The sequence below is a fragment of the Podarcis erhardii genome (assembly GCF_964252035.2).
Source record: "Podarcis erhardii genome assembly, chromosome: 11".
NCBI lineage: Eukaryota > Metazoa > Chordata > Lepidosauria > Squamata > Lacertidae > Podarcis > Podarcis erhardii.
The window spans coordinates 35320853-35334838 of NC_138501.1; the positions used below are offsets into that span (position 1 = coordinate 35320853).

Below are 13986 nucleotides of genomic sequence, written 5' to 3' on the forward strand. Positions count from 1 at the left end.
CAACTAGGAAAGACAATCTGCTGAAAGCAAGAGGAGTTATTCTTGCTTTCATTTTTCTTCTCCCTTGGGCAAACAAAACTTGCTGTTAGTTGTAATGTCAGGTTAAGTTTTTCAGCCTATATCAACTTTATTGCACATCACCAATACAGTAAGTGGATCTCTGCTAGTTTCATGAATCATCTTCCCTTTTTCTCACTCTGGCTTACTTTTAATTTAAGAAGCAGAAATAATTTTCACAAGTGAGTAACTTGTTTCAGCTGAAAGAATGAACAGAAGGTTTTTCCAGGGCCAGGTCACCTTCCCAACCTCTGTCATTTCCTCCAGGCCTCTGGCTTGGAGACTAATCTAGGTTTCTGGTTGCTCTTCCCTGCAGCCACACAAGGATTCACTGCTCAAGTAGAACTGAAAAGTAAGTTTCTACAATAATATTGCCCCTTGGATTCAGTTATTGGGTTATAATTTTTCAACAGATTACCTCCGCTGGGATTTAGCTCCTGACACACAATGTATTTGATGCGCCTTTATTTCAGTTGCAGTGATGCTTCCATAAATTAAATGGGTAGTACTTAACCTTCTCATCTTCACACAGCTGCCTAACTCACTAGTTACTATGACATTGTGGCCAGCTGTGGTTTCCCTCATGTCCCTTGTCTAAGACCTGGACAAGACAGTTGACTTTGAAGATGATCCAAAAGCTTTGGTTAACGCAGGATACAAGCTGGTTGATTCTGAGACAAGTTAAAAAATTTCTAGTCTTTAAAAGAATTTACAGTGGTGCCTTGCAAGACGAAAAGAATCCGTTCCGTGATTCTCTTCGTCTAGCGGTTTTTTCGTCTTGCGAAGCAAGCCCATTGATGGCTTAGCGCTATTAGCGGTTTAGCGGCTTTTAGCGGATCAGCTGATAAGCGGCTTAGCGGCTTAGGAAAAGGGGGAAAAAAGGGGGGGAAACCCGCAGGAACTCGCAAGACATTTCGTCTTGCGAAGCAAGCCCATAGGGAAATTTGTTTTGCGAAGCGCCTCCAAAATGGAAAACCCTTTCGTCTAGCGGGTTTTCCGTCTTGCGAGGCGTTCGTCTTGCGGGGCACCACTGTATCTGGTTGCCTGGCCATGTCCAAGTCCAATTCAGAGAACTCGCTCTTACTTTTAAAGCCCTAAGTCAGGGGTGGCCAACTCCCAAGAGACTGTGATCTACTCACAGAGTTAAAAACTGGCAGTGGGTTCAGGTCAAAGTTGTTGAGCTTCTTTTTATGGGCTGCAGGGCTAAAATGTTTAACTTTTTTTAGGGGAGCCAAAGTTCTTGGGCTTCTTTGGGGGGAGCCAGTGATCTACCACAGATGTCCAGTGATCTACCAGTAGATCACGATCTACCTGTTGGACCTGCCTGCCCTAAGTGGTTCGGGCCCCAGGTAGAGTCTGCTTCTATATCAACCTGGTTGTGTTCCAAGGGCACCTAAAGCTCAATGGTGAGGAATGAAAGGACTGAGCTGGCATACCCGGGACATTTGAGATAGGGCACTGTGTGCTCCCTTCATGCACAATAGGGCTCATACAGTATGCCACCCAGGCGATATTATGCATAACAGAGAATTTTATAATCTGGCCATCACACTAGAGAGAGCCAGATACAGTTGTGCCTTGGTTCTCATATGCCTTGTGACTCGAACGTTTTGGCTCCCAAATGCCGCAAACCTGGAAGTAAGTAAGGTTTGCAAACGTTTTCGGGAAGCTGAACATCCAAGGCGTGGCTTCCGATTGAGTGCAGGAAGCTCCTGCAGCCAATTGGAAGCCACGCCTTGGTTTTTGAATGTTTTCGGAAGTCGAACGGACTTCTGGAACAGATTCTGTTGGAGAACCAAGGTACGACTGTACTAAAAAACATATATCCTTGCCTGTAAGAATGCATGGACTGAAGGACTCTGCCATGTCTTTTTGATCAAAATACACATGCACCAGCTTAGTAAACACAGGTGAGTCTAGTCCAGCTGGTTAATGGTTTGGTTGCCTTTCTGGGAATATAAAGGTAAAGGTAAAGGTACCCCTGCCCGTACGGGCCAGTCTTGACAGACTCTGGGGTTGGTGCGCCCATCTCACTCAAGAGGCCGGGGGCCAGCGCTGTCCGGAGACACTTCCAGGTCACGTGGCCAGCGTGACAAAGCTGCATCTGGCGAGCCAGCGCAGCACACGGAACGCTGTTTACCTTCCCGCCAGTAAGCGGTCCCTATTTATCTACTTGCACCCGGGGGTGCTTTCGAACTGCTAGGTTGGCAGGCGCTGGGACCGAGCAGCGGGAGCGCACCCCGCCGCGGGGATTCGAACCGCCGACCTTTCGATCGGCAAGCCCTAGGAGCTGAGGCTTTTACCCACAGCGCCACCCGCGTCCCCTTCTGGGAATATACTGCATATACTGCATATATATTACGGTCTGTTCAAGACCAGGTAAATAGACATCAGGAAAGAGAGTCTACTCCTGCTGGCTAGCTGCTTCCCCTTTTGATCTCATGTTTTGTTCTGATGCTATCAAGTTACAAGATAACCCTGAGCCATCAACTCTATAAACTCTATAAAATGTGACAGGTGTGTGAGTATGCATTCAATAGTATAATGACAGGAAGTGAGCTACAGCTTGTAAGTGTAATGAATAATCATCGTATACCTGCATTGTGACATCAGGAGCCAGCTTTAAAATCTTGTATCTTTACATCTTTACAGGTGAATTACGGGAAGGTGTGCAATGAAAGTAGAAAAGGACTCAAATTTACAGTCTCGCATGGCTGCAGTCCGGAATTTGCATTTGTGCCATACGGTAGCACTATTGCTATTTATACAATTTACTCAGGAAATCGAATGGCTGTGCTTGGGGGCCATTATAGTTCGGTCGACTGCTGTGTCTTTCATCCTAATTTTCAGGTGAGTGAAGTCCTCTGGCTGATTTTTAGGCTATTTAGCCTGAAAACAGACCAGTTATGTTTAATGGCCTACTACTATTGTTTGCCTCAGTACCCGATAATAAGAGATAAACTGCATCTGTACATGAAGGATCTTCTTTGCTGTTATGACTGATGGGCCAGAAGGAGTGGTCAGTATTATCTGAAAGGGTTCAATTAAATAAATTACTGCATTAGCAATGAGTAGTTCTCACTGAAGAAGCATCTTAATTGTATTTTAAAAACACATGCCCTGAAAATAATTAATACTCAAAAGTGATAGATATGGGGGTTATAGGTTTCTTTTTTAAAAATATATATATATATTTATTAGCTGTTTAAAAGTTACAAAAAAGAAAGAAAAAGAATTAAACAAAACAAAACAATACAGTACAATACAAAAACAAAAACACTACATAAAACATTGAATTAACAAAACAAAACAAAACCAATTAAAAACACATCCAGTAATTTCCATATCTTGTCTTTCATTCGCTTGTTTCGTCGACTTCCTCACACCTCCCTTTTTGTATTCCACTTCAGTTTAACTGTTTCAGCAAATCCTTTCCATCTTCCTCTGTTTTCTGTCCTGTAATTGTTAACATATTCTAACCTTTTTTCCTTTTTCCCCCTTTAATACATTAACAATCTATCTGTACCTAATTCCTTATAACATTTCTGCTAAAGCCGAATAACTTCATTCCAACATTTTTCTAACATTCATTAATTTTACAGTATTTCTGTAAATAGTCTTTCATTTTTTTCCAATCTTCTTCCACCGACTCTTTTTTTTTAAAAAAAATAATATTTATTCAAATTTTAAAGATTACAAAGAGAAAAGTTGAGAAAACAAAAAAAGGAAAATAAAAAATTACAGAAAATACAATACAAAAATACAAACAATTCGAAAAAAGAGGGGAAAAAACAGCTCAGACTTTTACATAACTTTCTTTCCTTTGCTTATTTCCTTGACCTCCTCACACCTCCCTTTTTTGTATTCTAGTTCAATTAGATATTTCAGCAAATCCTTTCCAGCTTTGTTTTTATCCTAATAATTTATCTTAATATACTGTAATTTTACTTTCTCATCTTTCTCCAATTAAAAAATCAATTTTTACCTAATCCTTTATATCATTTCTGCTAAAACCACATTACTTCATTCCAACATCCTTCTAACATTCCTTAATTTTGCAATGTTTCTGTAAATAAACTTTAAATTTTTTCCAATCTTCTTCCACCAACTCTTCACCTTGGTCTCGGATTCTGCCAGTCATTTCCGCCAGTTCCATATAGTCCATCACTTTCATCTGCCATTCTTCCTGGGTGGGTAAATCTTGTGTCTTCCAATACTTTGCGATGAGTATTCTTGCTGCTGTTGTTGCATACATAAAAAAAGTTCTATCCTTCTTTGGCACCAATTGGCCAACCATGCCCAGGAGAAAGGCCTCTGGTTTCTTCAGAAAGGTATATTTAAATACCATTTTCATTTCATTATAGATCATCTCCCAGAAGGTCTTAATCCTTGGGCACGTCCACCAAAGGTGAAAGAATGTACCTTCAGTCTCTTTACATTTCCAACATTTATTATCGGGCAAATGATAGATTTTTGCAAGCTTGACTGGTGTTATGTACCACCTGTATATCATTTTCATTATATTCTCTCTTAAGGCATTACATGCCGTGAACTTGATACCTGTGGTCCATAACTGTTCCCAGTCAGCCATCATAATGTTATGTCCGACATCTTGTGCCCATTTTATCATAGCAGATTTCACCATTTAATCTTCTTCCACCGACTCTTCTCCCTGGTCTCGGATTCTGCTGGTCATTTCCGCCAATTCCATGTAGTCCATCAACTTCATCTGCCATTCTTCCTGGGTGGGTAAATCTTGTGTCTTCCAGTGCTTTGCTATAAGTATTCTTGCTGCTGTTGTAGCATACATAAAGAAAGTTCTATCCTTCTTTGGCACCAATTGGCCGACCATGCCCAGGAGAAAGGCCTCTGGTTTCTTCAGGAAGGTATATTTAAATACCTTTTTCATTTCATTATAAATCATCTCCCAGAATGTCTTAATCCTTGGGCATGTCCACCAAAGGTGAAAGAATGTACCTTCAATCTCATTACATTTCCAACATTTATTATCGGGCAAATGGTAAATTTTTGCAAGCTTGACTGGTGTCATGTACCACCTGTAAATCATTTTCATTAGATTCTCTCTTAAGGCATTACATGCTGTAAACTTCATACCTGTGGTCCATAACCACAGTCAGCCATCATAATGTTGTGTCCAACATCTTGTGCCCATTTAATCATAGCAGATTTCACCGTTTCATCCTGAGTGTTCCATTTCAACACCAAGTTATACATTCTAGACAAATTTTTAACTTTGAGGTCTAACAATTCTGTTTCCAATTTTGATTTTTCCACCTGGAAGCCAAGTTTTTTGTCCAAATTATATGCCTCCATTATTTGGTAATAATGGAGCCAGTCTCGCACTCTATTTTTTAATTTTTCAAAACTCTGCAGTTTCAATCTGTCTCCCTCTTGTTCCAGAATTTCCCAATATTTCGGCCACTTGGCCTCCATATTGAGTTTTTTCTGAGTCTTCGCTTCCATTGGTGACAACCATCTTGGGGTTTATTTTCTAACAGGTCCTTATATCTTATCCAGACATTAAACAGTGCTTTTCCATGGGGGTTATAGGTTTCACACCTTTTGCCTAATTAGAGTTCATGAGTGCTCAAATTGTCTGGAAAATATCCACAATGTATTGAAATAATATTTGGGAGCATCCCTGAAAAGATATATAAAATTATTTGTAGAGATTGAGGTTTGCTCTCTTCTGCATATTATATATACTAAAAATACTAATTTAGCTTGCTATCTGATGCTGAATAGTGATATGTTGTATCTCTATTGAGGTAACATTTCTCTACCTCATCTGTCAGTACAGTGGTGCCTCGCAAGACGAAAATAATCCGTTCCGCGAGTCTCTTCGTCTAGCGGTTTTTTCGTCTTGCGAAGCAACCCTCTTAGCGGCTTAGCGCTATTAGCGCCTTAGCGGCTATTAAAGGCTTAGCGGCTTAGAAAAAGGGGGGGGAGCGAAAAAACTCGCAAGACGTTTTTGTCTTGCGAAGCAAGCCCATAGGGAAATTCGTCTTGCGAAGCGCCTCGAAAAACGGAAAACCCTTTCGTCTAGCGGGTTTTTCGTCTTGCGAGGCATTTGTCTTGCGGGGCACCACTGTACAGTTCCCTCCAAATACTGGAAATGGAATTCCATTCCAGGTTCCCATATGAAAAGATATCCCCTCTGGGTTCTCGCAACCCAGTTGTGGAGAGGAAGCCTTATTGCACAAATGGAACTCCTTGCACAGGACTTCTACTGGCAGGGCTAGTCAACTGAATCCTCTCCTGTCTTAAAGTGTTGTGGCTGGTATCGTCTTGAGGAATTAAACTAGGTACTTATCTTTTTTTATATAGCCTATGACCATAATGAAATTATTAGCCATTGCGGCCATCAGTAAAGAGTAGCTTTCAATGAAAAAACACCCCAATGTTTTGTTTTTGTTTTTTAAATACAACTAAAGGCACATAATGGTGCTCAAGTGTGAACGCAAGTTGGCTATGATGCTAAGCAGGACACATGTTGTATAACATTCTCCTAACCTTAACATTTTATCTTAATCTGTGTGTTTCTAATGGGACATCTAATATGGAATTACCACCAGCACAGCTATTAAACATATGAAATCCTAACTTGAAAGGCTGGCAGCATGGTGTAACATTTATGCAATAACTGACGTAAATTATAATGGGTTTGCTGGCCTCAGTAAAGGCTTCCTTGTGCCTAGCAATTTGCCTGATTGAGCTGTGCACACATGCAGCGCCCTAGCTGTATTCAGATTCCATGGGAAATATTTTTAGATTGTGATGTGAAAAGAGGTGAGGTTGCTAAAGCTGCTTTGCTCCATTTAGAAATAAATTGACTTGTTAAAAAAAGCCTTTCCCCCTGAAGTGTCTTGTCCCAACACCTCTAGAATCAAGTCATTCAAAGAAAGATTCATTTGTGAGTTTTCGAGAACTGCTGTAGCTGCTTTGTGCCACATCTGAAATGGTATCCTGAGTCTGCCCTGATTGCCACTATCATTATTATTTATTGAATTTGTTAGTCGCTAATTTTCCCCAAGGCAACCCAGAGCAATTTACAACCAAACAACTAAGCCATTGACCATGGGTTGTCCATGGGACACACTTTTTTTTTGAGTCTGAGATCCTTATTCCTTTGTGGGCATCCTTCTGGGTGCTATATGCCAATAGTGAGTGTGACCAGAAAACAGGTGGCTGGGGCAACAGATGTGTGGCTTACTCTTGTATGGTAGGCTGCATTTCAAGCATGCAAAGGCCATAGGTTTCTACACATAGGAGCCAACTCCTAGGGGCAGTGGGAGCTTTGGCTCCCACAATAAAATTATTGAGGAGCTAGGCCCCCACAAAGTTGATGGGCATTCCTATTCAAATAGTGTGTTTGCACTGTGTCATGTGATTGATTATGTGGGTTGGGGCAGGGCTTACCTGGGCCTATTATACTGATACTCTAAAACCAAAATAAGCTTTTAAGATAAGCTTGCCATGGATTCCTAGCCCTAGTCATTAATATTTAGTTAGTGTTTTTGGGAAAAATTCTGGGGTGAGAGACTACTCAACAGCCCAGCTCATCGGGTGCAAGTCCCCTGCAGGTCTATGTAGCCAGTAAAAGAAGGAAATTCCGGCCAAGTAATTTGGAGCAAAACAGCAGTCAGTAAACCACAATCTTCATTGTTGTGCAGCAGGTCCCCACAGGAGTAAGAACCCCGAGCATGGGGTGACATCCTCTTTTAAAACTTCCCTCTTTCCCCCAGAATACACTTCGAGCAGAATCATTGATACATCATCACTACATCACAAGTATGTCACAAATGGGGCAGGGTATACAAGGCTTACACAAGTTCAACATTAGGTCACTTTATGTGACACCTTTCTCAACACCAAAAGAACAATAAAACTCTTTACATATCCTTGCCCTCAGGACTTGTCTGGAGATGGGCTTTCAGAACACCTGACTTGCTAAACTGCCTCTGTGGATGTCTCTTGTTGCCCCCTTCGGTCACTCCCTGGGTGGGGTGCCGTGTCTGTGTTCTCACGCTTGGGGAGTTATGGCAGGATGCCCTGTTCCTGCTGCCTACAGTGATTTCCTGCTTCTTAGTTCAGGGAGGGAGGTAGAGCCCAAATTCACCTTTCTTTAAAGGTTAAAATGGCGTTGGAATGAGGAGAGTCGGTTAAAGTATGGATTTTCTACAAATTTATAAAGCTAGGTATTTTCCCTGACCTGTCGTCGAAATAATATACAGTGGTACCTCGTGTTGCGTAACCTCCAGGTTATGGAATCTTTGGGTAACAGCTGCAACAAACCCGGAAGTATATACTTCTGGGTTTCGCTGTATGCACAGAATTGCACCATGCTCATGCACAGAAGCGGTGCCTCTAGTTACGGATTTTTCAGGGTGTGCACGGCACCCCGAAACAAATTAAATCCGTAACCAGAGGTACCACTGTATTCAGGCATAATATTTGTAACATTGTAACAACTTTAAAGATGCCCCCCCCCCCCGTTTGTCATTTCCGTAACATTAGTTAATTAGGCCTCATTTTGCTTTACTCTACTGATTAACATCAGTTCAACCTTTGGCCTATAGCAGGTCATGAATCATAATAAGTTAAAGTAAACATATGTCAATTCATAAGTAAGATAGAATAAACTCGTTTATTGCTTCTTTGTCTACTGCTCTGAGAGCCTTTTTGGCTGAATAGCAGGGTAAAAATGCTTTAAGCAGGTAAGATGAAGTGGATGGAAATAAATTCAGCAAGCTTAAGTTATTTATCAGTGTTTTTAAAATAAAATTACTACAGAAAAAGGATACGTTTATGCACTGCACACATGCATTGTAATTTAGGTGCTATACTTTTTAAAAGTTACTTTATATTTTCATGCAGGACTAATTCTGTAATCCCCTCATCTACAACTTCAATACAACTATGTTGCTTTTATGAGGTATGCGAATAGAATTGGGCTTAGCTTCAGCTTGACTTTGCAGCAAATGAGTTGAGATCCAAGCTTAAATGCACTTCCTGGGAGTAAGTCTTCTTGCTCTTTGTGGGAGAACGCGGGTGGCGCTGTGGGTTAAACCACAGAGCCTAGGACTTGCCAATCAGAAGGTCAGCGGTTCAAATCCCTGCGACGGGGTGAGCTCCCGTTGCTCGGTCCCTGCTCCTGCCAACCTAGCAGTTCGAAAGCACGTCAAAGTGCAAGTAGATAAATAGGTACTGCTCTAGCGGGAAGGTAAACGGCGTTTCCGTGTGCTACTCTGGTTCTCCAGAAGCGGCTTAGTCATGCTGGCCACATGACCCGGAAGCTGTACACCGGCTCCCTTGACCAATAAAGCGAGATGAGCGCAGCAACCCCAGAGTGGGTCATGACTGGACCTAATGGTCAGGGGTCCCTTTACCTTTATGCTCAAGATCACACTATTAGTCCCACTGAAGTTGCTATGATTGGGAGAAGACTCCAGTGTGGATAATTTACTTCCTTTCCCTCAATTCCTATTTTGCCTCAAGCTGGCCTTCTTCAGTATTCAGTAACTGATCTGTGACTTTTTGTTGGTTCCTTCACGGCAGGAACTTTATAGTGGTGGGAGAGACGGCAATATCCTTGCCTGGGTACCATCTCTGAGAGAGCCAGAGCCTGATGATACTTCTGAAGAGGTAAATAGCTTTTTGGTAGAGCAAGATGAGAATTAGAGCATCTGTACACAAGGGATATATTCTGCACATGATAGTAAAGGAAGAAATCCCTGCATGTGAGCAATGAAGTCATTGTAAGAAAGATTTCTCACTGACATGGCTGGGATGATGGATTGTAGCTCCATAAGCCTGAACGAGGAATCCATTCAGTTTAGGCTGCTATAATGCAGGACCTGATACATCGCGTTCCTCTGCAGAACCATCACATCAGTACTGGACAATAGTTAATAGAAATCAGAGTATGGAATTCCAGGTCCTGGAATTGTGTGGAATCCTATATGTTATGTGTTGTTGTTGTTGTTGTTTATTACTTATACCCCGCCCATCTGACTGGGCCTCCCCAGCCACTCTGGGCAACTTCCAACAGAATATTTAAAGCACAATAAAATATCAAACATTAAAGACTTCCCTAAACAGGGCTGTCTTCAGATGTCTTCTAAAAGTCAGATAGTTGTTTATTTCCTTGACATCTGATGGGAGGGTATTCCACAGGGCGGGTGCCACTACCGAGAAGGCCGTCTGTCTGGTTCCCTGTAACCTCATTCTCACAGTGAGGGAACCACCAGAAGGCTCTCGGCGCTGGACCTCAGAGTCCTGGCAGAACAATGTGGGTGGAGACGCTCCTTCATGTATACTGGGCTGAGGCCGTTTAGGGCTTTAAAAGTCAGCACCAACACTTTTAATTGTGCTCGGAAACATACTAGGAGCCAACGTAGGTCTTCCAAGACTGGTGTTATATGGTCTCAGTGGCCGCTCCCAGTCACCGGTCTAGCTGTCGCATTCTGGGTTAGATGTAGTTTCTGGCTCACCTTCAAAGGTAGAGTGCATTGCAATAGTCCAAGTGGGAGATAAGTAGAGCATGCACCACTCTGGCAAGACAAGTCTCAGCCTGTGTACCAGATGGAGCTGGTAGACAGCTGCCCTGGACACAGAAATCACATGCATCCCAACATGTGCAAAGTACTGTTCTGTCCCCACCCTTCTTCTTTTTTTGGCCCTGCTGTCCATCTAGATCCAGTTGGCATGTCCCCTCCCTTCTGCATTTAGCCTTTCCTTTATAAATAATAAAATTATTGTTGTTGTGGTCAGGGAAATTAAAATGTCTTGAGAACTTAAGATACAGAATAAAATGCATGCAGAACTGCAGGGGGGGGGACTGGCTTGATTCCACAAATGCAACTGCATTTAGAATACTCTGTACAGTTCTGGTCACCTCAAGAGTTGGAGAACATTTAGAAAAGGGCAATCAAAATGATCAAGGGGACAGAGTGGCACCCTATGAGGAAAGGTTGCCGCATTTGGGTTTAGAGAAAAGGTGAGAAAAGGGAAAACTTTCCAGAGTGAGAGACTGGGAGGAGAAAGGAAAGCTCCCAGGTGAGAGCTGAGTCTACCACTGTCTTTGTGAGACAAAGCTTTTGAGGAAGGACTCTGCATCTCTTTTTCTCTTTTTCTCTGTTTTTGTTTTTATTTTTATTTAGACTGGTTTCTTTTGTCTTATTGTCTTCTCTCTCTCTCTCTCTCTCTCTCTCTCTCTCTGTTGTTTACTGCCCTATAACCAGTGCTTTTTTTCTTTAAAAAATGTTTAAGGGTTCTCTCATTTTGACTCAGGAAAATCACCATTTTATTGTTCAAATCAGGAAAAATAAATACAGTAAATGGACAAAAGTACAAAGATTCACAAACTTTTTTGGGGTATGTGTACCCCTGCGTCCCCCCAGAAAAAAGCACTGCGTATACCCATATATTTCAGGTGGTTCACAAAAAAAGTTTTTTTAAAAAGAAAAGGTGAGTAAGAGGTAACAGGATAGAATCACAGAATTGTAGATCTGGAAGCGACCAAAGGGTCATCTAGTCCAACTCTCTGCAATGCAGGAATATCTTGCTCAGTGTGGGCTAGAACCCAAGACCCTGTGATTAAGAGTCTCCTGCTCTACCAACTGAGCTACTCTCAATCCTACGCACAGCATGGGAAAAGTGAATAGAGGCGTTTTTCTCCCTCTCTCATAATACAATAACTCATGGACATTCATCCAATGAAGCTGAATGTTGCAATCAGGGAGTCAGAAGATTCAGGGCAGAAAAAACCAAAGTACTTCTAGTACATGGTTAAACCATAGAACTCCCACAGCAGACAGTGATTGCTACAAATTTGGATGGTTTTAAAAGAGGATTGCTGAAATCCACGCCTTCACTGTCAGAGACAGGACATCTGATTACCAGTTTCTGTGGGCAGAATGCTGTTGTGCTCTTGCTTGTGTGCTTCCCACAGGCATCTGGTTGGCTACTGTGAGAACAGAATGCCGGACTAGATGGAATCGCTGATGGAATCTTCTCTTCTTTTTCCAGTTGCGGCCTCAGCAGGGCCTGAATCCTGCTTATGAAGATGCATGGAGTAGCAGCGACGAGGATGGATGAATTCTTAATAGGTTGTTGACATAAAATATTCAGCCATGCACAGTATTTTCCGAAGAAATGATATTAAACCACGGGTCCAGACAACAGCCTTTTGTTTCAACTGTGCAGTGTTTCTTGTTTTAAAATAATACCAGATTTTTATGTTCTGTTTGCTACTTCATAAAAACAGGCCTGCTGGATAACGCAATTCCATGAGTTCCTGTGGTCTGAGGCAGTAATGCTTCTGAATACCAGTTGCTAGAAACTGCAGGAGGGGAGAGTATTGCAGGTTTCCCACAGGCATCTGGTGGGCCACTGTGAGAACAGGATGTTGGACCAAAGGGGCCATTGTCCTGATCCAGCAGGCTCTTGCCTTCTTATCTGTGTTGCTGGACTCCAGTTCCCTTTGGCTGTTCTGGCTGGGGCTGATGGGAGTTTTAGTCCATCAACATCTGAAGGGTCACAGGTTCCCCACCTGAACCTAAAGTATTTTTGAGGATGTCCTGAGGCAAAACTCTTCAGTTCTTAAGGAATAGTGCTTCAGAATTATAGGTGATCAGCTGGCAAGCATTAACTAATCATTTTGCCCCCAAGGCCTTACATTTTCTTGAAGGCCTGACATCTGACGTAGTTCAGATTCTAAAACAATCAAAGCTCAAAAATACTACTCACCGTCGAAAAATGAGCTTTTCGAGCTTATCAAGGGTGCAGTGAGATTAAGGGCCCCTATCTGATCAATAATCTTGATCATTTGATTATCCTTTTTACCCATTGTTGTCTTTTTAATTGTATATATTGCTTGTTTTATGGCTGTTGGCTAATGCAAATAAATATCTAATGAGCTTTCCTAAAGCACATTTAACCTCCCAATGTTATATCTAAAGTCATATCATGGCAAACTCCCAGCAACTCAAGGTGAAAGCTTCAGCGGCTTCACTTCCGGGTTGGCGCCATCGCCGAATGGCGGACTCCCTCCGAGCTCCGGAGGGAGCCTGCTCGGCAGGGGCTGGGTCCTACCGCGCCGGTGACGCGGGGACCCCTAAAAACCATGGGCGCTGAAACCCATGGACATGGTGACTCGGCTGGCACCTTTTGAGCCCCCCCCCGACCCGCGAAGGAGCCTTTTTAAAGGCTACGGAACGGGTGACGGGGGGGGGTGCTTTGAGTCCTCCGCTTCCCCTGCCGAGCGAAGCCGCATGCCATTCGACGGAGAGCGCTGACTTCTTCTATTGGAAATTTGGACTTAAAAGCATAACCCGTGAGTAATCGGAACTTGGATTAAAAAAGGCGAGAAATTTTTAAAGAATTCGGAACGAGCGGGGGAGGCGTAAAAAGGAAGTCACCCCCCCCCCCGTTGTAGAGGAGCTAAAGTAAAGGACTTAACATCTAAGATTGAGCGCAACCCTATTTTGATAAAGTTATGAAATTTCACGATGGAAAACTATAAGATTGAGCTGGAGGAGAAAAGTGGAATTTAATCAAAAAGCAACCCCCCCCCCCGGAACCTGGGAGCGTTTTAGTTAGAGCGCCGGGAGAAGACAAGGAGAGGTTTTGACAGCTGTCAAAGAGCTGTCAAAGCAGAAGAACAAAAATGAGAACTTTGTTATGAGGACTTTGCCGGTTATATTTGTTACAAATTGGATACAAAATGTTTAAAACAAGGAATAATAAGTTACTTTGACTGGTGGACGTGATCTGGAAGGGAGCTGAGTTACTACAATCCACCTAGAGGAGCCGAGGGATATTACAAGTTGTTGACATCGAATTTGACAGAACTTTTTATCTCCTGGGAAACTGCAGAAATGGAACACTATTTTGGCTACAGAGGTT

At 42.5% G+C, this 13986-nt stretch overlaps 1 protein-coding gene across 8 annotated transcripts in view; it reads left to right on the forward strand.

Annotated features, from left to right (window-relative positions):
* ERCC8 (ERCC excision repair 8, CSA ubiquitin ligase complex subunit) overlaps window positions 1-12263 on the forward strand; it is a 45621-nt gene extending 33358 nt beyond the window's left edge. For 6 of the 8 annotated variants that reach the window (XM_081880780.1, XM_081880781.1, XM_081880782.1 and 3 more), the window contains 3 exons: window positions 2710-2907; window positions 9637-9723; window positions 12109-12263. In XM_081880780.1, the coding sequence (XP_081736906.1) occupies window positions 2710-2907; window positions 9637-9723; window positions 12109-12177 (354 nt within the window). In that variant the 3' untranslated portion in view covers window positions 12178-12263. Of the gene's footprint in view, window positions 1-2709; window positions 2908-2997; window positions 3077-8955; window positions 9014-9636; window positions 9724-12108 lie in introns of those variants that run through there. The other 2 variants (XR_014161241.1, XR_014161242.1) reach the window with 2 other exon arrangements.
* The last annotated feature ends 1723 nt before the right edge of the window (window positions 12264-13986 follow it).